At 35.3% G+C, this 25,276-nt stretch overlaps 1 protein-coding gene across 2 annotated transcripts in view; it reads left to right on the top strand.

Moving 5' to 3' along the window:
• The window catches only part of LOC150110124 (constitutive coactivator of PPAR-gamma-like protein 1 homolog), a 299,942-nt gene that overhangs the window by 48,678 nt on the left and 225,988 nt on the right, over positions 1 to 25,276 (top strand). For both annotated transcript variants that reach the window (XM_090397994.1, XM_090397986.1), the window contains exons 3-6: positions 8,024 to 8,219; positions 8,351 to 8,479; positions 19,216 to 19,337; positions 23,841 to 24,075. In XM_090397994.1, coding sequence (XP_090254120.1) covers positions 8,024 to 8,219; positions 8,351 to 8,479; positions 19,216 to 19,337; positions 23,841 to 24,075 — 682 coding nt within the window. The remainder of the gene's footprint in view (positions 1 to 8,023; positions 8,220 to 8,350; positions 8,480 to 19,215; positions 19,338 to 23,840; positions 24,076 to 25,276) is intronic.

The raw sequence follows: 25,276 nt of genomic DNA, 5'->3' as shown, positions 1-25,276 counted from the left end.
GGTCTTCCTCTAGGTCGTTTTCCTACCAACCTGGCAGAGAACATTTGTTTTGCTAATCTTTCCCCTCCCATTCTGTTTAAGTGACCATACCACCTGAGATTAGCTCTGCTAATGCATTCCTGGATGCTAACAATGTCAAGTTCTTTCCTAATATCCTCGTTTTTAATATGATATTGCCATTGATGCCATATGTTCACGCCTCTAATCTTTCTCAGGACTCTCATATCTGCGGTCTCTATTCTTTGGTCAAGTGTTTTACTTCTGACCCAGCTCTCAGATCCATAAGTTAAAACAGGTTTGAACACTGTCTTGTATACAGCTAATTTAGTGTTCCGACTAATTTCTCTCTTATTCCATATAAATTGATTCAATTGATTTCCCACCATACCAGCTTTGCTGATTCTGTTGTCTATTTCCATATTTAATTTACCATCTTCACTAAAAATTGTGCCTAAGTAGCTGAAATGTTTTACTTATTTCACAGGTTCTCCGTTCAAAACACAGTTGACATTTTCAACGATTCTACTATTTTCATTGTCTTTGTCTTTTTATTGCTGACCTTCATACAATATCTATTACAACAATTATTCAATTTAGTCAGGGAATCGTGCCAACTTGTAGCGGATTTATTTAGAAGTATAACATCGTCTGCATAAAGTAAAGAGCTGACATTAACATCTCCAATTTTGATATCAGGCTTAATACCACATTTATTCATAATGTGATCCATATAGATAATGAATTACAGAGGGGATAATGTACTTCATTCAATTCTAACTGCTGACTTGCAACTCAAATGAAGACTAAGTATTTCATGATATAATGCCCCATTGACACCATATAACTGTAGTGTATTGAATAGCTTCTCTCTTGGCACCTTGTCATATGCCTTTTCCAAATCGACAAAACTTAAATATAGATCTTTGTTATATTCCCATGCCTTCTCAACTATTTGTCAAAAGTGAAGATCTGATTCTGACAATCTCTGTTGGGCCTGAATCCAGGTTGTTCTTCACCAACTTTTCTTCCACAATTCTTCTCAACCGTTTCTCAAGTATACTGGCATAAATCTTGCCTGGAACACTCAGTAGGGATATACCGCTGTAATTCTCACATTCAGTTTTATTTCCCTTTTTATATATGGGTACTATGAGAGCTCTATTCCAATCATTGGGAATTCGTCCCTCTGTCCAGGCCTTCTGAACTATGCAGTGCAGCCACTGTAAGACTTTTATACCACCATACTTCAGCATATCATCTACTCCTGTTGCCTTTCCACATTTCAAGCCTTTGATGGCTTTTTCTAATTCAAGTATGGATATGTATTCCTGACTGTGTGCCTGTTGAGTATTTTTTACCACTATGCTATCACTGCTTGTTTTATTTAGCAATTTTTCGAAGTAATTACTCCATACTTCAAGGATATCTTTTTCTCCCGTTTTTGTGTCACCTTTATCATCTATAATTCCTTTTACAGCACTCTTTCCTCCATTTCTAAGCTTCTTCAACAATCTCCAGAATATCTTGCCACCTTCTTGATATTTATTTTCTATGTTCTTGTCAAAGTCCTCCTATGACTTTTGTTTAGCTAGTTTTACACAGTGTTTAGCTTTCTTACATTTGTCTCTGTATTCTCCAAGAGCACAAGCAGACTTATTTGCCAGGAACCTTTGATGTGCCCTCTTCTTTTCCTTCACTGCCTCTTTAACTTCCTGTGTCCACCATGGAGTTCTGATTTTTCTATCCTTGCAGACAACCTCACCACATGCCTCTGGCTGAATCGATCAGGGTTTTCTTCAAGGTTTGCCACTGAATCTCCAAGGTTGGTTCTTGTTCTCAAGTTCTTTCATTTTTTCTTCAATTATCTTTGTGTATTTTAGTCTACAGTTCTAAGAGCTGCTCAACTTTTAGTCGCTTTAAAACTTTCTTACATGTCATTCTTTTCAATATGAAATTCAATTTTATCCTGCTCAAGACTAAATAGTGATCACTTCCAATTTCAAATCCTCTGTACTCTGGTGTCCTGCACCAGGGAGAAAACATCACTATCAACAATAACATAGTTAGTGAGACTTTTCTTATTCCTTGCCTCTTCCCTCCATGTGAATTTGTGCACATTTTTATGTTGGAACATGGTATTAGTAATAACCAGTCCACATCCTGAGCAGAAATCCAACAGGTATTTGATATTAATATTTTCTTTGCTATTTTCTCCAAATTTTCCCAAACATTTTTGTTTGTCTCACAATCACTTCCTACTCTGCTATTTAGATCCCCAACAAGGACCTGCTTTTTCCTTTTTCATTGTGTCAGTAGTTTTCTCTAGAGCCTCAAAAAATTCCTCCACTTCTACCTTAGTAGAGCCTTCTGTGGGACCATAGGCACAAATAAGTCTTATTGTTCAGTTCCCCATTCTCATATTTGCCCACATCACTCTACTTGAGACTGCCTGCCATTCAAGAAGATTAGCCTCGTATTTAGTGTTGAATACTGTGGCTACTCCTTCTTTTCCTTGATTGTGATTGCCTGAATATAACATTTTGTGTTTTTGCTCAGAAAGATCTCGCCAGTTTTTGTCTTTTTTGTTTCAGTCACCCCTATTATGTTGATCTGGTACTTATCTAATTCCTCAGCTAGCTCCATTTCTTTGCTATCCAGGCTTCTTATGTTGATAGTACCTATCTTTAACTCTGGTGATGTTGAGTTGGGGTGTGCGTTCAGATTTGTTCCAGTAGCTGACTTTTCGTTGTTCACCCTGGTTCCTTGGTGAAAACAACGGGGGCCTTGTTTAACAGGGTGATGACCTTTCCGGCATGAAATTTTGTCATGTTGTACCATCATTTTGTATATTGGTTTAAGCCAATAGGAATACAATTTGGTCAGCTAAATCCCAAATTGCCAGCCGATCCTCGTTCATTCAGTATCCAGGTAGATACCCAACAGGGTGCATCACGATAAGGTGAGGATTGGACATTAGATCAGAAGCCCTGGTCGGTTCTCCGCATTCCTTTGTGGAGCTATGTGGAGGTCTCCTCTCAGTTATACTGCTTTGACCCTTAAGCACCGCATTTTGTTTTATTTATTATTTTATTTTTACTTTTTTGATGTCTTTATTTATATGTTTGGTTTTCACCTTTAACATTTTTTTTTCAACGTTATCATTTTTAAAATATGAAATTGTTTTCTGAATTACTATTCTTCTTATATGCATTTAGTAGTGACACTTAAATACTTAGCACAAGCAATATATGCTGTTGTGACATGGGAAGTTTCCACTATAATAGGTATTGCAGTATTGTATCCAGTACAATGGATTGTGAATCATATAACAAATTCATATACTCCTACTATATGCAAAACACCTTTCATGACTTTAATTTATGTGTTAATTTATCATATGCTCAGGAATATTATGGATGTAACAAGAATAAATTTCTTATGTACTAATCCCACAAATGTCTGCTTCTGGTAAATAGAAAAAGGGAAGGGTGCTGTTCCCTTTTCTATGATATGTTTTCTATTATGATAATAGCACCTGTCATCCTTCACAGAAATACAATATAATAAAATTGTTAAATTCTGAGTTGATTGTTGATTTGATTAGATTTAATTACTGGCCTGGCTGGCTGAGTAGATAGTATGTGTACCCTTGGTTTGAACAGGCTTGGCTTTGAATCCATTTGTGGTATGGATGTTGGCGAAAGTCTTTATGTAGTTGCTTTTTCTACCACCACGACCCTGCTTGTTGATCCCAGATTATCTAATCATTAGTTTACTCATAGTACTAAATATAATAGGTTGACTGTGTTTTATGTTTGGGACGAAGCCTATAATTTCTGCTCTTCAGACACTTCTGCAAGGTATAAATAGCATCAAAACCACCATGATTCAAAATGGCTACGAACTTACAAGCATCCAAACTATCAAAGATATAAATAGGTCCCTGTCTAGTAATTAATTGCAAAAAAAATCCTATCTCATATATTGGTGGTGTTTCTGAACAAAAAAAAATTATTTTTAAATTTCATCTCAACCACCTAGTTATGATATTGAAGTAGCAAGAATAAATTCCTTATTTACTGTGATCCCATAAATTTATGCCTTCTGGTGAATGGAAAAGGAAAAGATGCTGTTATCTTCACGATACTGCATACCACAGATCTGCAGATATGTGAAGATAATAGCACCTGTCATTTATCATGTGAAGATAATAGTAAGCTTCAAACCTGTCAGCAAACTCTTCTGGTTTTCTTTCAAGAGTCAATTTCTCCCTTATTTTTCCTTTTATGTTTCTCTAATTTATTTTCATGTTTCTCTAATTGCCCATATTTCAATCAAATGCTACACTGTGAAGAAGATTGTTAAGGAAAAGTAAATCATATCACATGTCCTGTGACTGAAAAATTGTTTAATGGGAATTTACAACAAAATCAGCGAAATGTTTGACGTCCCATTGCTCTTTCTCACCATCCTAATGTCTGTCACCTCTTGACACAAGATATTATTATATATTTTACTTATTTTTGAGAAAGATTACTAAATAGAGAATAATCAGTTGGTATTGATCAATCTAAAAGGCAAAATCTACAGAACAGTAGTGAGACCAGCTTTGGAAACTGGGGTCCTGAGGAAAAATAACATGCAGGATGGAGTTAGCAGAGATGAGAATGCTTAGGTGGATGTGCGGTGTGACCAGGAAGGATTGTCTGAGAAATGGCTATGTAAGGGGAAACGGTGAAAGTTATGAACTTAGGAGCAAAGATACAGGAGGCAAGGTTGAGATGGTTTGGTCATGTGATGAGGGGGGCGGGGGAGTATTTGGGAAGAAAGGTCATGCAGATGGATGTGCATTGGAAGAGGAAGCACAGGCAGCCAAAGAAGAGATGGTGGAGGCGGACTTGAGGATGAAGAACTTGGATGTGGCTACAGCCCAAGACAGGATGTTGTGGAGTAGACTCACTACAAACAGCCATCTTACTTAAGTGGGAAAAGCTGCAGAAGAAGAAGATTGAGAACTGTGGTATTATGAAGAGCAAAAATTTACTCTTCAAAAGCAAACTCCAAAAAAAAAAAGATTACTGTCAGTCATACTTCTTTTCTCAATGACTACAATCCAAAAATAAGTAATATATATATATATATATATAGGGTATTCAAAATTCAAATATCCCTGTTTATGGCCTCATGGAGTGCCACCCAGTGATCCAAGTGTTTCAGAACCTTGCATGAATGCATTGTGCACCATGCAGAAGCAATATCTGGGAGGGGGAAAAAAGTAGTTTCAAAGTGGAAATGTTGTATGGTGTACTGAATATATAGTAATTTTTCTTAGTGTGTATAGGAGAAAAGAGACAAAAGCATAAATAACACATTTTTATTCACTTCCATTATACATTCACAGTCTTCCCTTCTTGGTATGCTACAAACTGCATCCTTTGCAATGTGTGTTCAAGCATCCTGACTAGCAGAACACAGCTAGGTCAGGGCAGATGTTGCATACATGCTGTGTTATGCTGTATTTCTGTGCTGGCAAGTTATCAGGATGATCCTGATAAACCCTGTCTTTGAGAAATGCCCAGAGCCAGAAGTCACGGGGGCACGGGGGGGGGGGGGGTCAAATCAGGTTAACAAGGCAGCCATGAAGTGGGAAATTCATGGCTGATGACTGGCTTCTGTGAAATGTTTTCAAAGAACCTCCTGCATGGATCGACCAATGTGTCGAGCCCCCCCCCCCCCAATACTGCATAAAAATTACTGGATTTATTCATAGATGCTGTTGTAGCTGTGGCACAATGAAACTGTTTATCATATTACGATGCCTCTCGGCATTAACTGAACAGATCACAGGACCCAACTGGTGAATGTCCTCAAAGAAGAATGGTCCAATGATAAAAAAAAAAAAAAAAAAAAAAAAAAAAAAAAAAATCTGTAAACCTGCACTAGACAATAACTTTGGACGAATTAAAAGGCTTGCATGCAAGTTTTTGCATAGCCCATACCTGGCAATTGTGGGTATTCACAGCTCCATTCAGCTGAAAGTGATCCTCATCTTCCCACAAAATCATCCATCCATCCATGACCACGCAGTGTCCAACTCCACTTGAGCAAGGAATGGTAACGTGAATGTCATTCAACTTTCAAAGTCCTGCAGGTGCAGCTCCTGTGTCAGTGTTTTTTTGAATGGATAGATATGTTTGTGACCTCTGCCAGGTCTAACTCCCAATAATCCCATTTCTTCAAAATGACTAATCATTTGTCACAAAGCACATGGAGATAGTGGACCTCATTGACTTTTGTTCAGGCAAGGAAATTCACGGAGTGCTGCAACAGCATTGCAGTTGTTTAGGTAGCTTCCTGAGCAAAGCACATTGGGGCATAAAAAGAGAATTAACCTCGTTAATTCTCTTTTTATCCTTTGGCTCTGGCTGTTATTGGTATTAACAACGAAGGAAAAATTCCTCTGTCCATCTTTTTAAACCTCCTGGCACCTGCCAAGTCACTTGATATGCAAATTTCATGCATTTGGTGTTTTCATCGCCCCTGTGGTGAATTTTGGAGCCTTTTTCCTCAAATATCACTTCCACATGATGCACTATGTATTCCTGCAAAGTTTTGCAGCATTTGGATCACTGGATGGTGCTCCACAAGGCCTTAAACTGGGATACTTTAATTTTAATCACCCCATATATATATATACAGGACTCAATAAATACACTCACCCGTGGCGAGATGATTTTTCCAGCTGGCAAGTAACTGCACACAGAGTGGAGAAAATAGAATATTTTTTAAATTAAAAATAACTCTCTGAACAAAATCTTTTTAAGAAAAAAAACAGATTCAACATGATTAATTCCTTTCTAGAACTATTATAGATTTATTGAAATCCTCAATAGCTCAGTTAGACTAGATTGATCCCTTTGATTAGAAAGACTTGGGTTTGAATCCTGGCTGTGAGAAACCTTTATCAGGTCTTTCCAATCAAAGGGATCAATCTATTCTAACTGAGCTACTGAGGATTTCAACAAGTCTATAGTAGTTCTAGAAAGGGATTAATTACCTGGTCCCTTATGAAGGTAGAGGTTTTTTTTCCTCCCAGAAACTCGATTTTTTTTTTTATCACTCCCTTTTTTGTTACCTGTATTTGTCAAGTTCATGGAAGTAATCATACTTCGGCCAAACAGGTTGGTCAGATGAAAAATATATGTGAACATTACATTTAGTGGATTAAATTTCATTAATTGTGAAATTGATTAGCCTAACTTGAAGTTAATACCAGCCACAGGACAGGATCTTCTGAAATAATACCACATTGCTGCATAAAGACAATGTTTAAATATGAGCATTTGTTCAAAAAAAAAGTGCTGAAGCCTATTATATCATCCAGATCTTAATTGCAATGATAGATTATCAGTCCCAAAATTGGGGAAAATGTGATTCTGCCACCCAACATAGCACACATGTGACTGCATCTAAAAGTGATAACCATTGTTATAGCATATACTTATTATCTGTTGCATTCAAAATTGAAAATAGTTTAAAATTTTTGGTTTCATCAGTGGCATACAAACAGACTTCTTCAGATAGGATTAAACTGAAACCCTTAAGTGTGTGTGTGTGCGTACGTACGTACGTACAGGCTCACAATACACTCACTCCATGGTGAGTAGAATTTGTCATCTGGCAAGAAGTATCAGAAAAAAGAGATTTTATTTTTATTTAATGGAAAAAAAAATTAAGAAAACACAGATTTAGCACCATCAATCACTTGTTGGAACTCCTCTCAACTTATTAGGACATATTAAGAAAAATGAGGGATCTTGAATGAATACATTGTTCCACATGATGAATAGGATTTTGCATAATTTGTTTAGCTCTTATATGGGTATATATTTATTTTCTATCCACACGTTTAACCTGTAAATTATTATAGCTTGTAGATATTCAAGTAAAACTACATTTTATTACGTGATCTTTCTAATGAATTAGAAATGAATATATTTATTGTTTGAAACATTTACTTTAGGCTTCTCCTGATACCCTTATCAAAGCAGTGGTGGATTTTGTACGTAGCTTACCTTCAATTGATAACCTGGATGCTGTAGGAACCCAAATATTTGGATCTTCTGGTCAAGAAAAAATTCAAAAATTCAAACACTGTGTTCAGTATTACCTGAATGGTACCAAAGATGGGTTCCTACGTTATCGCCCTACCTTACAAGGTAAAAATGGTCAAATTTAGATTTCTGTTATTAATTAAATTCACATAAACTGTATAGTGTTTGAAGTTTTCATAACATGATAATGTATTTCAAATTTACGGTTTTCTTATATGCATTTTTGTTTTTTTAAGGCCGTAGGCATGAACCTGGATGTTATCCTTCAGTAAAGAATCTAGCCACCATTACAGAACAAATTCAATCAAAAAATCACCAGAAAACTTCTCAACGGCATAATGCAGATGCTCCTGGTGTATATCCAGGTAAGGACATACAGTAGATGTTCTGAAAAGCATCCAGAGAAATTATAGATATATCATTTTTGCTCTCTATCATTTTAAAAAATATTTTAATTACATCATTTTTTTAAATAGAAATTAAATTCAATATTATGAAATTTTACCAGGCATTAATGATCCTATTATGAATTCATAATGACAATTCAAGTAACTTTCATGAGGTAAGACTCATTTAGCTGGTCTCAGATGGCAAAAGAATTTTTTAATGTGGAAAACAGGAGTCTCAACTCCTACCAAACAAACAGCTAGCTAAAAACATATTACTGATGCATGATGTCCTTTGTTTCTTTGTCACCGATTGTAATCAATCCAATCAAAGAAATTTTTAAGCTCATGCATGAGAAATTATTTGGTATGTTAGTAATTTGCATGGGAAATGGGTGATGAATCTTGATATATCAAGAAATTTTGTTTGGGTATGCTGTAATATTTGCCCATAAGTTTCCTGAGGGAGAAAAAAAAAGTTTGCAAATGCTTTTTTTTTTTTTTCATTTTCAGTATATTATATAGACAAAACATATTGATTAGTATGTCACCTGAATGACTTACCTATCATAGAAGGGCTTCAAAAGAGGATTTCAAGAATCGTCCAGGGGACCTAAATTGCGAGTGTTAAAATTATAATTTTTACACTCACTTCAACTGAAATGAAGGAATCACTAAGACAAATTTGAGTATTATCAGTGGTGAGTTGCCAAAATCTTGATTGGTTTTCTACATAAAGTTGTGATTTAATGGATGTGCCACATTATGTATGTATCATATATGTTGATGTATATGATGACCAGCATATAAGACAAGGCCTAAATTTTAGGCTATTTTTAGGTTTTAAGCTTATGTTGGTTGTATAAGACGACCCCCCAATTTCTTCTTTCTGTATTAATGCAACGTTAGGTATTGTTGTTATATCTGTTTTTTTTTATATCTATGCATATCCATTATTTTTTTGCATAGCATGGATTTAGCATTTACTCGAATTACCCTAATTAAAAGTGATTAGCCCCAATTTTAATTAATTATTAATTTTGCATTTTTTTTTTTTTTAAATTTTAGAATTATTAAAATTATCGTTTAAAATCATGGAACCAGCAACAAAACGAAGAAAGTATGAAGCTCAATTTAAAATAAGGGTAATTGAAATAAGCAAACTAATAACTGTGCTGCTGCAAGAAATTTTGACATAATCAAGAAGATGGTAAGAGAATGGAGGAAGAAAGAAGATATTTTTAAAAAATTGCCAAAGAAAAATGTGTTACAAAGTAGGTGACCAAGATATGCAGTTTTCCTTCTTTTTATGGTATCTAAAAGTTTACGTGATTTCTCCCATTTGTTCCAGTATTTCCTGATTGGATGTTTTTGCTGTCCATGGGATTTTTAACATTTGTCTGTATAACCACATCTCCAAGGCTTCAAGTCTTTTTTTATTGATGTTGTCTTCAAGGTCCAAGTTTCTGCACCGTACAGCAGTACAGACCATACATAGCATTTTAACCATGTGCACCATTTAAAACATTTTTACATATGTCTATTGAAAAAGAAACAAAATGTTACTGATTAGGTCATTTCCAAATGACTGCTAGATATTTATATTAATCTTTAGTACTGGATACATGAACTCTAGTTATGATAGGTTTCACGGTATCCTATCCACGCGTATGAACTCTACTATCTAATGCAGATTGATGACTTCTCATCCATGATTTAACATATGGTGTTGGATTCCAGGAATATTCTGGTTTTCCCAACCGTGAAGATAAAGCTTTAATTGTTAGATTAAAGCTTATTAAAGAAATTAGGTCACCTTGGAAATCTTCTGATATCCAAGGTAATCTGATTGATCCATAATATTGAATAATTATACAATTTTACTAGGATAACTTATGTTCAGATTCACCCTAATTTCCTATCTGCATGCACGTCTAATATTTTGCAGCAGTCCCTGCTGCAAAATATTAGACGTGCATGCAGATAGGAACTCAAACCAACCTCTATCCTCTGTTGTAGAAACTTGTCATTATTTGTTAGAATTTCATGTTTTACATTTAAAGTTTACTGTGTACACCATAGTTTTCCACACCATTTTGTAAGATATATTTATTATTATTATTTTATTTTATTTTTATTTTTTGTAGAAATATATATCTTAAACGGCTTCAAATGTAACAGCTAATTTGTGAACTGGCTGTGGCTTACCAATGGGTATAATCTACTATTATAGCACTAGATATACTATCTGTAATGTAACTACAAGTTTTTCAACAATCAGTCATACACATGAAAATTTTGACATACTCCATGACAATATCAAAGCAAAAAAAAAACGTTTCATAATAGCTCATTTATTTGAAATAAATACTTTCTTCTTCTTCTTCTGCAGCTTCTCCCACTTAAGTGGAGTCACTGTTGATAATGAGTCTCCTCCACACCTTCCTGTCTTGGGCTGTCACCACATCCAAGTTCTTCCTCAAGTCCTCTTCTACCAGCTCCCAACATCTCTTCTTTGGCTGCCCACACTTCGGCCTTCCTTGCACATCCATCTGCATGACCCTTCTTCCCACATATTCATCCTCCCTCCTCATCACATGACCAAACCATCTCAACCTTGTCTCCTGTATTTTCGCTCCTAAGTTCTTAACTTTCACTGCTCCCCTGACATAGTCATTTCTCAGACAATCCTTTCTGGTCACACCGCACATCAACCTAAGCATTCTCATCTCTGCTACTTCCATCCTGCTGATGTTATTTTTCCTCAAGGCCACAGTTTCTATAGCATATGTCATAGCTGGTCTCACTACTCTCCTATAGATTTTGCCTTTCGGATTGATCGGCACCCTCTTATCGCATAACACTCCAGCCATCTCCCTCCAGTTCCTCCAACCCGCTTGTATCCTGCATCCCACTTCCTTCTCAGCTCTTCCACTGTTGAACCTAAGTATCTAAAGTCTCTCACCTTTCTGATGACATTTCCTTCCAGCTCCAGATCTGTCTCCTGTCTTCCGCCCATTGTGCAACACATATACTCGGTCTTACTTCTGCTCAGTCTCATACCTCTCTCTTCCAGTACTTTTCTCCATCTTTCCAGTTTAGTTCCTGCTTCTTCTCTTGAATCTGCACACAGCAAGATGTCATCTGCATACAACATCGTCCAAGGCGCATCTTATCTCACCTCCTCTGTTACCACCTCCATCACAATATTAAACAGAAACGGACTTAATACTGACCCTTGATGCAAGCCAACTGTTACTTGAAAACTTTCTGTCTGTCCCAGACAGGTCCGAACACTTGTCTTCACATTTCTGTACATTTCCCGCAACAACCTGACATATTTCTCCGGCACCTTCTTCTCCCTCAGACACCTCCAGACTTCTTGCCTTGGCACTCTATCGTATGTTTTCTCCAGATCAATAAATGCCAGATGTAGCTCCCTTTGTTTTTCTCGATACTTTTCCATCATCTGCCGTAACCCAAAGATTGCATCTGTTGTTGATCTACCAAGCATGAAGCCAAATTGTTCCTTTGCAATCTCCACCTCCTTCCTCAATCTACCATCAAGAACCCTTTTTAGGATTTTCATTGTGTGGGACATCAACCTTATTCCTCTGTAATTTTTACAGTCTTGTGCATCCCCTTTACCTTTGAAGATGGGGACAAGAGTACTCTCCCTCCATTCCTCGGGTATATTTTCCTGTTTGGCACACTTTCATGAACAGGTCCCACAGCAGGTCAATTCCCTCTTCCCTCAGTGCCTTCCATGCCTCCACTGGAATTCTGTCGGGGCCCACCGATTTTCCATTCCTCATCCTCCTCATGGCCTCCGTCACTTCCACTCTACTGATGTTCTGCACCATCCCCTCAGAAGGTTGCCCATCTCCTCTGTGAGTCCTTGTATTTTCCTCATTCAAAAGTCCCTCAAAGTATATTTTCCATCTGTTTCTTATGTCCACATCCCTCCATAATACTCTTCCTTCAGCGTCTTTGATCTGCCTCACATGTAAGATGTCCTTTGCTGCTTTATTTCTACATTTCCCTAGTTGGTAAATTTTTCTCTGTCCTTCCTTTGTTTCTAATTGATCATACAGATCTTGATATGCCATGGCCTTCTCCTGTGCCACAACTCTCTTGGCTTCTTGCTTTCTCTCTCTCTGTACACCTCTCTGTCCTCTTCCACTCTTGACTCATCCCACTTCTGCTTTGCCTTCCTCTTAGCTGTCACTGCCACTTATACATTATTATTGAAATAAATACTTTACTGCAGCTAATTTTTGTAATTTATTATTTGTGATTTTTGTTAAATGCTATTTAAGCTTAAGTTTATATGATGCTTCATACAACTGTTATTATTATTATTATCTGAGACCTCCAGGGAGTCAAGGACTCATGAAGGGAGGCTGTAAATTACCCAACCCAGCTATCATACCTACCTTTGAATTCATTTACACTAGATGCACTCACTACCTGTAAGGGCAAATTATTCCACTCACTCACTGCTCTCTGGGAGAAAAACCTAGCTCTTACCCCTTTCTTGACTGAGAATAACCTTAACTTCCATGGATGCCCCCGTGTTCTCTCCCCGCCTTCCATATAACGAAAAATTTCATCATTTGAAATGCTATAACACCCATTCAAAAGTTTATAGACCTCTATCATATCACCCCCTCTTTCTCCTGTTAACCAGAGTCTGTAATCCACATACTCGCAATCTGTCCTCATAATCTAAATCCCATAATCCAGATATAATCTTTGTAACTCTTCTTTGCACCCTTTCCATGGCTTCTTTATCCCCTTGGAACCCGGGAGACCAGATCTGCACACAGTAATCCAAGTGTGCATTAAAGCCTTATAAAGAGGCAAAATTACTTCCTTATCCTTACATGTCAAGGTTTGCTTCAGCATAGAAATTATCCTCTGAGTTGTATTTGCAACTTTTGCTATGTGACCTTTGAACTTTAAATTCTTATCTGCCAATACACCAAGATCCCTTGCCTCTTCAGTTTCTTGTAGCATAACCCTGCTGATATGCCGCTGGATTTCTAATCATGCCAAAGTGCATAACTTTACATTTACTAACATTAAACTGAAGCCATTTGCCCAGATTTCCAGTTTATTCAAATCATTTTGTAATTGCTGAATATCAGTAGCATCCCTGATTGCTCTGCCTATCTTTGCATCATCAGCAAACAATTGCAAATCTGATGATAGACCCTGCTTGAAGTCATTAATGTATAGATTGAACAATAATGGCCCAAGGACTGAATCCTGAGGTACACCACTGGTTATCTTAAATCTGGCAGATTCACACCCACTGTATACCACTTTTTGATATCTGTCTGTTAACCATCCCCTGCTCCAAGTCAATACATTATGTTCCAATCCCATATTCTCCAGTTTACGCAACAGCCTATCGTGTGGTGTCCTATCAAATGCCTTAGAAAAATTTTACATTATCACAGTGTATTCATTTTCTTTATCCAACTCGGCCATAACATTGTTATAAAATATGAGCAAATTGCTAAAACATGACCTTCCTTTAGTAAACCCATGCTGTTCCCTGCAGAGTATAGAATGATTGTCTACCCATTTCTGTATGCAAGTTCTTACTAACTTCTCTAAAATCTTCACTACCACACCAGAAATACTAATAGGTCAAGTTATACAAATGTGTGAAAGGCCTAGCCAATTCAGCTGAATATTCCTTTAGCAAATGGGCAGATATTCCATCTGTCCCTATTGACAAATTCTTATCCAGGTTATGCAAAAGGTCTTTAACCTCATTTTCTTGAAACTCTAACTCTTCATCCAACGTAGCAATAGCACTGTGCACCATACTACATACACCTGGTTGATATATCTTAGCAAAGTGAGCACTCATTAACTGAACAATCTCCTCAGCTTCTGACACTCGTGTACCATCTGCATTTAATAAAGTTATTCTTCTGCATTCATTCTTTCTTTTGCTTGCAGCATAACGATAAAATTCTTTTGGATTGCTTTTAGCTTGCATGGCCAATTTCTTTTCATACTCCGTTTTAGCTTTTCTCACAATAGTCGTTACTTTTCTGGCCTGAGCTTTATATATTTCATAACTCCTCTCACTCTTATTCTCATGATACTCTTTCCACATCATCATCTTCTTTTGGATCTCTAGCTTAATAAGGCTGCTCATCCATTTCACACCCAACCTATTTACTCTTTGAACACTAGGGATACCTTCAGATACTGCCTCATTCACTCATTCAAGCACTTTTTCAAAGATTCCCATGTATTGCTTACATTTTTTCATTCAGTAATTGATACCATGGGACCAAAGATAATATTCTTCTAAGTTGATCATAATTTCCAGCTTTGTAATTCAGCATGTAGCCTGATTTAATTGGAGCCTCAATTCAAGTAGATACTTGAATTGATACTTCCCAAGAAAGAACAGCATGATCACTGTCACCAGTTGGTGGTAAAATAGCTATATTCTTGACAGAGATCCATTCTGATGCTATGAGCAAATTCAACACTCTCTGACCTAGAGTTCCTTCTTTCACATGCTGCTTGAGAAAGTTGTCTCGCAACAATTCAATAAATTCCTGTTCTTTCTGATCATGAGATTTCTCTTCTACCCAATTAATGTTTGGAAAATTAAAGTCGCCCATAATGATCATTCGCTTGGTACCCATAAGGCTAAATTGGTGATGCATTTCTTCGTCTCCTACAACTGAGCTGCCAGGTCTGTAGCAACACCCCACCATATATTTCATTCTGTTAACCTCCACTTCACACCAAATAGACTCAAGCTCATCACTACATGGGACATTGTTACCATCATTGTTTTCTTGTATTTCTATCCTAACTGGACTTAAGTCATCTGATATCATTAATAGCACTCCTCCTCTCCAATATCTTCTGTCATTCCTAAAAATAGTATATCCATTACACTCAATCCCATTTACCATATCTGATCCTGATAGCCAGGTTTCACTAATGCCAACAATCTTAGGCCACTTCGTATTCAATAAAGCAACAAACTCAATCCCTTTGTCTCTAATGCTCCTTGCATTTGTGTATAGACATAATAAATTACGACCTAGCCTATTCTTATAATTAGATATGCAACATATTTGGAGTTGTTCTAGAAATTTCTCTTTTCCCTCCCCAGACATATTTAAAAGGTCCGAACCCAAAGCATATTTTTCCACCCCTTCACCAGGTCTACATAATCATGTTCAAAGGCATTTATATCTTTATCACGTTTGTATACCATAGCTGAACTTTCACACATTTTTTCCATTCCTCCCTTGATGATCTAGTTTCCCTGACTCTCTGCATTAAGTCTCATACCAAGAAGTAATTTCTCCAGGCTTCTGATGCCAAATGAATTCAAGTGCAGGCTATCATTATTATACACATCTTTTCTGCCATCAAACACACTCCACACATCTAAAAACTCACATCCATATCTTCTGCATAGTCTGCACGTGAAATCATTTGCTATCATTGCCCTCCTTCTTAACTCAGTACTATCATATCTATGTAGTAATCCTACAATTTTTACTCTCGCACATTTTTTTCTCTCTTCTTCCAACAGACCTTTCATATCTTCTCTCATAGTATGTTTGTCACCACTTAAATTATTAGTACCTACCAGCACTACCATTTCTTTTACATTTCTTTTTTGGTTTTCAATTACGTTTGTCATATTTTTAATTTTTGCTCCTGGGAAACTAGAAGTGGTGACTCCCTCGGCAAGCGCAAATTTTAAAATTGAGTCACCATACCATATTACATCTTTTTTTCTCAGATATTAATGACTTACCTTGTTGTTATTAATATTTTGATTACCAAGTTCAGTATTTTCCTACCTGTTCTTGTTCTCATCCTTTTTCTTATCCTGTCGAAGTTTAAACAAACGTTTTTCCACGTTTTCCAATTCCCTGGTGGATTTCCTAATAATTTCTTTTAACCGTGCTATTTCTAATGCCACTCATAAAAAATAATCACTCATAAGTTATCACTCATAAAAAATAAAAAAAAAACCTTTGATCTTGAGGAAGCCAGTAATATAATATTGGAAAAATATGCAGACCTTAGTATAATAAAAAAAACAGTATTGTTGTGTCTGTCTTTCATCCAACCTTATATTTGCTAGTTGTTGGTTGACCCCATATTCAAAGTTAAGAAAATTTTTATTATACTGCGCCACAATCATGTTTGAAATTACACAATTATTGTGAAGGAATCAAGCATCAAATAGCACTACAGGCCGATAATTTCTTAACTATGTTTAGGGTTTCCTGCAAGATTCGTATTTTAATGAGCAGTGCAATGAAACTGAAATTAGGCAAGCACAAGAATCAAGTTAAACAAGATATTTAATTCTCTCACAAAATTATTCTTACATAAGAAACAAGAACTCTATTAAGATCAATACAATTAGAAAATAATTTATACATTCAATAACGTATGAAGATTCTACTCAGCTGAATGCATCATTTACTGCTAGAACTTATATATATGACTTTCATAATTTACATCCGTTAGGATTTCAACTTAGTTTCAATTTAAACAATATCAATATTCAGCAAAACATTCAAAAGTTAGTTCTTTTTAGTCTCAGTGAAATATTCGTAAACTTCAGTTTATCAAACACTTAACAAGCATCATCAATATTTATCAGAGGATTAAAATAGTTCTTAAAAGGCTCATTCTTGATTTTACATATACGTAGCGAGATAACACATTCAACACAAACGAATTCTTCAATGAAGTTTCTCACATTAATTTCACAAGCAAATGTTTTATAATATCACTCATTCAAGCTTGACTAGCTAGCTCCAGCAACATGAAATTTGACCAAGTTCTCCGGACACAAGTAACATATCACACATTAGTTATAGAATAGATATCTTACCAGTATGATCATCATAGTTTGCACATTATGGAAAACTCTTACAACACTTCTAGGCACTCGATAATCTTTCACTATAGGCAACACAAAACTTGTAGTATCTCTGAGTTCAACAACATTTGCCAAGACTGGAAAAGATATTTTCTTGCTCGTAATAACTTGTCTTATGATAAATCTCAATCATATTATTATTATCATCCATTCACTCGGGTAAATTCCTTTACAAGGTGACAGGAAACTATAAATAATTATGAGTTCGAAGTAAGATTCATTAAAATCGGAACAAGCTTCCAAATCTTTGTTGTGACGTTCGATCTCAGGTTAGGTCATGTCTCATCTCACTACCTATCTACACTCACTCCATTTTCCTTCTGATTCCTTTTTCCCACCCAAACCACGAAATTATCACATGATCATTGTACAGTTCTCAATGCTAAGTCACGCGCTATCATGAAATAACTTAGTTTTCTTACAGCAGCCAATCAAATCACATTAGCAGAGTCTGTTAGAAATACTTTCACTTTCCGTAACAACAAATAAAATGCATATATTACAGTTCACTTAGGATACATTTACAAGTTATATTAATAATTTTTACAAGATAAAATAACTTTAAAAAAATTAAAATTATTATTTCAATGAACAAATAACAGTAAGTGTTTAAATTACAATTTATTTAGGAGCAAACTTAGCTCAGAAAATGCAATTCATGTTAAATCATGAATGAAGTAATAAATCATAAAATTCTTCATTCACAATTTAACAGTATGCAACCATGAAACATACCAGCAACAACCTCAGTTACTTTCTCATAGACACTGTTTTTATATTATACAAAATCATAATACTGAAAAAAAAATACTTCATGTACTTCTAATATACTTTTATATGAGAGGAGTCTGGAAAGTTCTGATAAACCCCTGAAAGAACAAATTATTACAATTTGATGCAATGGGGATTAGAGGGTTTTAAGATATGTTCTTTCTTGTGGTTATATCAGTTGCTTTAATATCATTTTTCTTCTGGGTGTTTATCAGAACCTTCCAGACCCCCCGCCCCTCATATATATCTGCATTTTCATAGGCACTGCTCCATTTATGAACTAGCCACTGTCATCATCATGAGCAGCTGGTAGTCATTATCCATACACAGTTCAGCTTCAAAGATGAACCAAGTTCTCATCTTCCTGTTTCATTCTGTGCGCTTCTCTTATTTTAAAAAGCCTTTACCCTGTCTATTCAAGTTATTGTGTAACACATTTTGCAACTTATGTGTGAGATTTAAGGGGAGGGGAAAAAGAGATCATTCTTAAGCCATATCTGGATCAGTACTAAAAAAGAAATTTTCTGAATCATAATATATTGTTTTTGTAATATTACTTAAAATGTTCTTATACCATACAAGCTAACATGTATGGGGGGAGATTCTAAATGTAAATTCTGATTGGCAATGAGCACACACTTTTCAGAACATATGATGCAACAGTTCTCATGTTATTTTAATATTTATTGAAAATTTTGTGTAATCCTGAACAAAACACAGTGAAAAATTAATGCATTTTTTTATAAATATCAACAGGATAGTTACTAATAAATTGCATTGAAACTGTAACATAATGCGAAATGAAATAACTAGAATATGCATTTAGATACCCTAATTTTATGTTGGCATCTTGCATAATGAATCTCAGATATAGCACTAAAAATGGCCCATGAGAAACATTATACGAAAGTAAGATGTACCTAATTTTTATATAAGAACTAAGTAATGTTTTGGATTTTATATGCATTAAGTATTACTTTTACAGGAAGTGAGACCAATAGTGGATCAAGTTTGACTTCCATGGTTAATTCTGCTAATGGTGAAGATGCATTTCCTCAGCCTCCTTCAGATTCTGCAAGGTTTGCTTCTGAAACAGATGAAAGTGAAGTATGTATGCATATTTTCAAAGTAAATTAATTATCTTTTCACTTTAAGTTATCAAAGTCAAAAAGATATAGAAAAATTTTAAAAACTTTGTTTTCACAATTTGTAATGGTATTATTACTATGAAATAGCCTTCAAATTTAAGTCATTATGCAAATCTGTAAATATAGTAATAATAGTCTTCTATAACATTAGTATGCAGAAGTTATTCTAGAGAATGTAATATACTGTGTTACAACAGAAAATTTCATAAGTTTATATAGATTAGCATGATCATCATCAAATTTCTGATGTGTACAGGCTACTATGATAGTACTACATGAAAAGTTTGCATGTTGAAATACTTACACGAAATATTTACATTATTACTAACTTCCTGTAAACAGTTTTTCTCCAAATTAGTTTGTTATGTGCCAGGACTTCATGTCATTTCTTATTTCAGTCTTCTAAGACTTTTCCATCTGCATCAATTCACCTACATCTTGATCTTCCTCTGGGGCTTTTCCTGAATCAAACACCTCATTTGCAAATCCTTTTTCTCCTATTTTGTTTAAGTGAACTACTACCTGAGATTACCTCTACATTACATGTACCTTAATGCTGACAATGTAAAGTTTCTCTCTAATATCTTCATTTTTAATACAATTCTGCCATTGAAGCTATCTGTTTGCTCCCCTAATTTTTTGCACAACTCCCATATCTGTGATCCCCAGTCTGATCAACTTTATTTCTTTATATCAATTTATTTCTAATCTAGCTCTCAGATCCATAAAGCAGGCTTGAACAGTGTCTTGTTTAGTGTTCTGGTTAATTTTCTCTTACTCCTTATAAATTTATTCACTTGAGTCCCCATTATACCATCATTGCTGATTCTGTTATCTATTTCCATATTTAATTTGCCCTCTTTACTAAAAATTGTACTTAAATAACTGAAATGTTTTACTTCTGAGGAATTGTAGGTCATTCCTCTTCCTAAATGCACAACACTTCATTAACAAAATCAAAACCATCATACTTACCACTGAAAATTATTTCAGTGGAAATAATTTCTATCTAAAAAAGAAGATATGGCCATGACTCACTACTCCTCCCCCCCTCACACACACACACAACAGCCAAATTTTACATGAAAGACTGTGAGCAAGGAGCTCTAGATTCAGCAAGTCAAGCCCACGGTTTGGCTCAGATATGTTCATGATATATTCATCATTGGGAACCACAGCTGCCAAACATTAAACACATTCCTGAGATTGAAACCAATATCTTTTTTTCTGTTCTAGACATGCTTGTAACGCATTTTTCCTCATACTGTCTTTCCTTCACGATCTACTGTAGACCTATGCACAAAGACCAATACATACATAAAGATTCATGCCACCATCTCTCATCAGCACTCTCAAACATAGAGCTATAACAATTTACTCCAGTGAGCATGTGCTGAAGAATGAATATGAAATTATTAGTCAAACTTTATAAAGAATGGTACAAAAAAAAAAATAGAGTTCACAAGATTCTCCAAAAAAAAAATTACAAAATGCTATAGCGATAATACTATACATTAAAGAAATATCAGGAAAAATAGATAGCACACTGCATAATTATAATATTAACGCAACATTCAATCCTCCTGCAAAATTAAAAAGCATTTAGCTCATCCAAAGATCCTTACCTTGCTCACCCAAGGGTTTACAAAATCCAGTGCACCTGCAGCTTACCTTACATTGGATAAACAGGATATACAATTCCAATAAGAAAAGGCAAACACCACATTAAATTCCTTCACTGTGTTAAAACTGTCCTTTCTGATTGTGCATTTCAAACTTGTCACAAAATTAATTGAAAAGTGCCCCTACACCATGCCAAAACCAAGTTTTGGTATGGTGTAGGGGCTTGGTATAAGTACTTATGGCCAGTCCCTACTTAGTGTAAGTACTTATGTCAAGTAGGGACTTGGTGTAAATACTATATGGATTGCAGATAGTACTCTGAAGAACATGATTCAGAACCCTAACATGAGAGAACAAGAATAACAGTTTGATATTAAACCTAAAATCATTTTCCTTTATGTATCCATTTTGCTGGACTGGTTGGGTGAGCAGTTAGCATACCCTCTCTTCAACCAATAGGCTGCAGGTTCAATTCCTGCCATGGATGTTTGTGATTGTCGTTAGGTGGGAAGTGTATTTCATCACCCAGTGTGAGAACACCTCCCACTTGTTGGAGACCTGAAGTGGCTTAGAAAAGTTCCATATTTGGTCTCTAGAGCAGGATTTCCAGACTGTCAGAATTAAATTTAAAAAATACCAAAAATATATAAAATTGATAAAAATAAAGAGAAAAAATCCTTAGCTCATCCATGGTATAAAATGTACTATAAGTTTGCAAATAACAGGGTAAGCTGCATGTGCGCTGGATTTTGTAAACCCTTGGGTGAGCAAGGTAAGGATCTTTGGATGAGCTAAATATGCTTTTTAATTCTGCAGGAGGTTTGAATGTTGCCTTAATATTATAATTATACAGTGTGCTATCTATTTTTCCTGATATTTCTCTAATGTATAGTATCGCTATAGCATTGTGGCTGGGAGCAACATTAAAAAATATACATATATATATATATATATAGATAGATAGATGAATAATAGTAGAGATATTGTGCACCCTTGTCTCACATTTGATTTAACAGCAAACCATCTTCCTATACCTCCATCAATTTTAACTGCTGACTTAATTTCAAATATAGACTATGTGTTGTTGTATATAATGTACCAATTATGCCAAATAACCATAGCATTTTGAACAACATTTCTCTTGGCACCTTGCCATATGCCTTCATCGTCAGTTTCCTGATATGTACCCCCCAAAGAGTGTTCAGGTTACAATGACAGCACTACATGATTAAATTTACATTATTACTAATCTCTTATCAACAATTTTCCTCCAAATCAATCTATTATTGGCGAGCTCTCCAATATTTTCATATCTAACATTCCATGCTTCTAAGGCACTTCTGACAATCAATCCACCTAAATCTTGGTCTTCCTCTGGGTCTCTTTCCTGCTGTCTTGGCATCAAACATCTGTTTTGCTAACCTTTCTTCACCCATTCTATTAAGTGGCCATACCACATTGATTAGCTCTGCTGACACATTCTTGAATGCTAACAATGTCAAGTCATTGATGCTATCGGTTCACTCCCTTAATTTTTCTCAGAGTCCTCATGTCTGTTATCTCTAGTCTTTGATCAAGTTCTTTATTTCTAACCCAACTCTCACATCTATAACTAAAAATTGGTTTGAACGCTCTTCTATACTGATAGTTTGGTGTTTTTGATTTCTCTCTAATTCCATATAAATTTATTAAATTTATGGCTGCCCACCATACCTATATTCATAGAGTTAATCTCAGAAGAAGATGCCTCTGCTTTACTGATTTACATAAAATAAGAACACGGAATGTAAAAAGTATGCATGCAGGAAAACTGGAACTAGTGAAGAAAGAAATGAGAACATAAGTTAAGATGTTAGGAATCAGTAAACTGAGTTTGACAGGAATGGGTCACTAATACAGATAATTTCATTATCTATTACTATAGATATGAAAACCTTTGAAACTTACATAGTTAGAAGAGAATACAGAAAATACATTTTGGATTACAACCCAGTATCCAATAGAATAATTCTAATCAGAATAAAGGCATACCCAGTGAATGTTACACTCATACAGGTATATAAGTGTAACATTCACTCTTTCTCTCCTTATCCATGAAATATTTTTACTGTGAACAACATAAATTATTATTATTATTGTGACACCTCCAAGGACTCATTGTGTGTGTGTGTGGGGGGGGTATTTTACTCTTCTCTGCTACACACATGCCACCAACTACTTATGAGGAAAGGGGGGGGGGGGCTGGAAAGTTCTGATAAACACCTAGAACAAAAATTAATTAATTTTGTATCTTATATATCCTAAAATAAAAAGAACGAAAATTACAGTTTGAAACATGGCTGTTAAAAGATTTTAAGATATGTTCTTTCTTGTGGTTATATCATTTGCTTTAATATAATTTTTGTTTTTGTTCTAGGTGTTTAAAAAATTTCCAGACCCCCCCCCCCCCCCAATTCTTCGATAATAGACAATGACACTATTATTGTCAACACCATCTATTGCCCATCACCACCAACAGCAGTATTTTTTCCATTTTCTGTAAATTGCATGTAGTCTCATAGGTAATTTGCCTGCACATGGGATGTCAAACCTGAGTTTCCAGGAGAAAAACCCTACTATCTCTATATGAAAATAAATAAATGAATGAAAATAAATTTATTGTCTTTATATTTCTTAATTTTGGTATTTGTAAATTTATTACTGTTTTGTTACTAATTAAACACTAAAATTTGTGCTTGCTTAAGGAGACAATGTGATTTATTTGATACTAATACTGAATTAATTTTCAATTCAAGCTTTTTAATTGGGTATCTCTAAATCAAAATCTATTCTTTTCCAGATGGATAGTCTTGCAGCTTACCGTCAAGCTACAGGTAGCTATAATTCTTCTGGAGCAGCTCCTCAGATTGTGATAGAACCTCCTAATCAGCCGCAGTTAAATCGTAGTTCTACAGTTGTTGGCAATATTCAGCCCCAATTAAATCATAATGCAGAAGTCAAAAAAAGTGATCAAAAGCAAGAAATTATTGAGGATAGTACCTACCATACTGGAACTCCTGATTCTCAGTTAACAGGTAATTTTTTTTTTTTTTTTTTTGAAAAGTCCAGAAATTAAAGTAAAATATTTTTCTGTGTAACAAGATAAAGTCTTACTTAATGTGATTTTGTGTGTGTGTTCGCGTGCCCACATGTGGAACATTGAGAAGATTTAATTAGAGAAAATATTGTTGTGCTTAGATTAATATGAGGCATATTGTGACTGGGAATCCCATTGATGAACTGGTATTAGTTATAGTATTTGGTATACTAAGCTTGTGAAAAAATTATGAATAGTTCATTGAGGAAGTCTGTAATATCACAAGATATCACAAGTACATAGGTTTTAAGAAAGCAGTTGTATAAGAAATTGTAGATATAACTTGCTGTATTTTGAGTTGGCTGTAAGAGATTTATATAGCATTATCAATTCATTATAGGTATTTCATAAAATCTTTACAAAATCATCTGATCTTCTTGAAACTATTTGTAGCTTTTAATAGAAGAATATGCTACCAGTAGTTATATGCTTTGATCCTATTTTGTAAAAAATTAAAAATTTTCTGGCTGGTTTATCTGTTTTGCAGTTAAGTTTCCAGGATGAAATTTCCTTCCACTTTCGTATGAAGTCAGCTAACTCACCTGCAAATTTCTTTGTGTTAGGTCTTTCCAATGAAAGAACTTCATCTATATTGATTGAGCTATGAAGGTGCCCCCCCCCCCCAAAAAAAGTCTTTACATCCCTTTTCTTTTTTTAATTCCCCATCATCTTTGGGTGTATATTCTGACTGAGCTTTGGAGGTTAATCCTACACAATTAATACTTCAGTACTTGTTTTCTGTTGAGGCTGGTGCCATTCTCTTCCTTAATTTTTGGGAAGACTTGTATCTGTAGTCTTTAATCTGCATTCTTATATGCAGTCGCACTGCTTTCTTACAACCTGTGTAATTCTAATAATGCTGCTGATGTCCAGTATTTCTATTATAGTCCTGTAAATTTAGTATACCAAATACTACAACTAAACTAATCCCACATATACAGTGCTTGGAAAAAAATCAACAGACACCATAATACGAGAAACAAACAGTCATGGTGCCCACCTTAATAAGATGTAGGACCTTCTTTCTGTGTGATGACTGTAGCGATCAATGGGAATTTTGGACAATTCTTCCTCTAGGCATATAATGAGGTCCTGGACTGTTGTGGGGCAGATGTCCCTTGACCTCAGTCAAGTGTGGT

This window comes from Typopeltis vanoorti, chromosome 1 (assembly GCF_054136105.1).
Source record: "Typopeltis vanoorti isolate ZY-2024b chromosome 1, IOZ_Tvanoo_1.0, whole genome shotgun sequence".
In the NCBI taxonomy this organism is placed as follows: Eukaryota; Metazoa; Arthropoda; class Arachnida; order Uropygi; family Thelyphonidae; genus Typopeltis; species Typopeltis vanoorti.
This window is presented reverse-complemented; position numbering and strand designations above follow the sequence as displayed.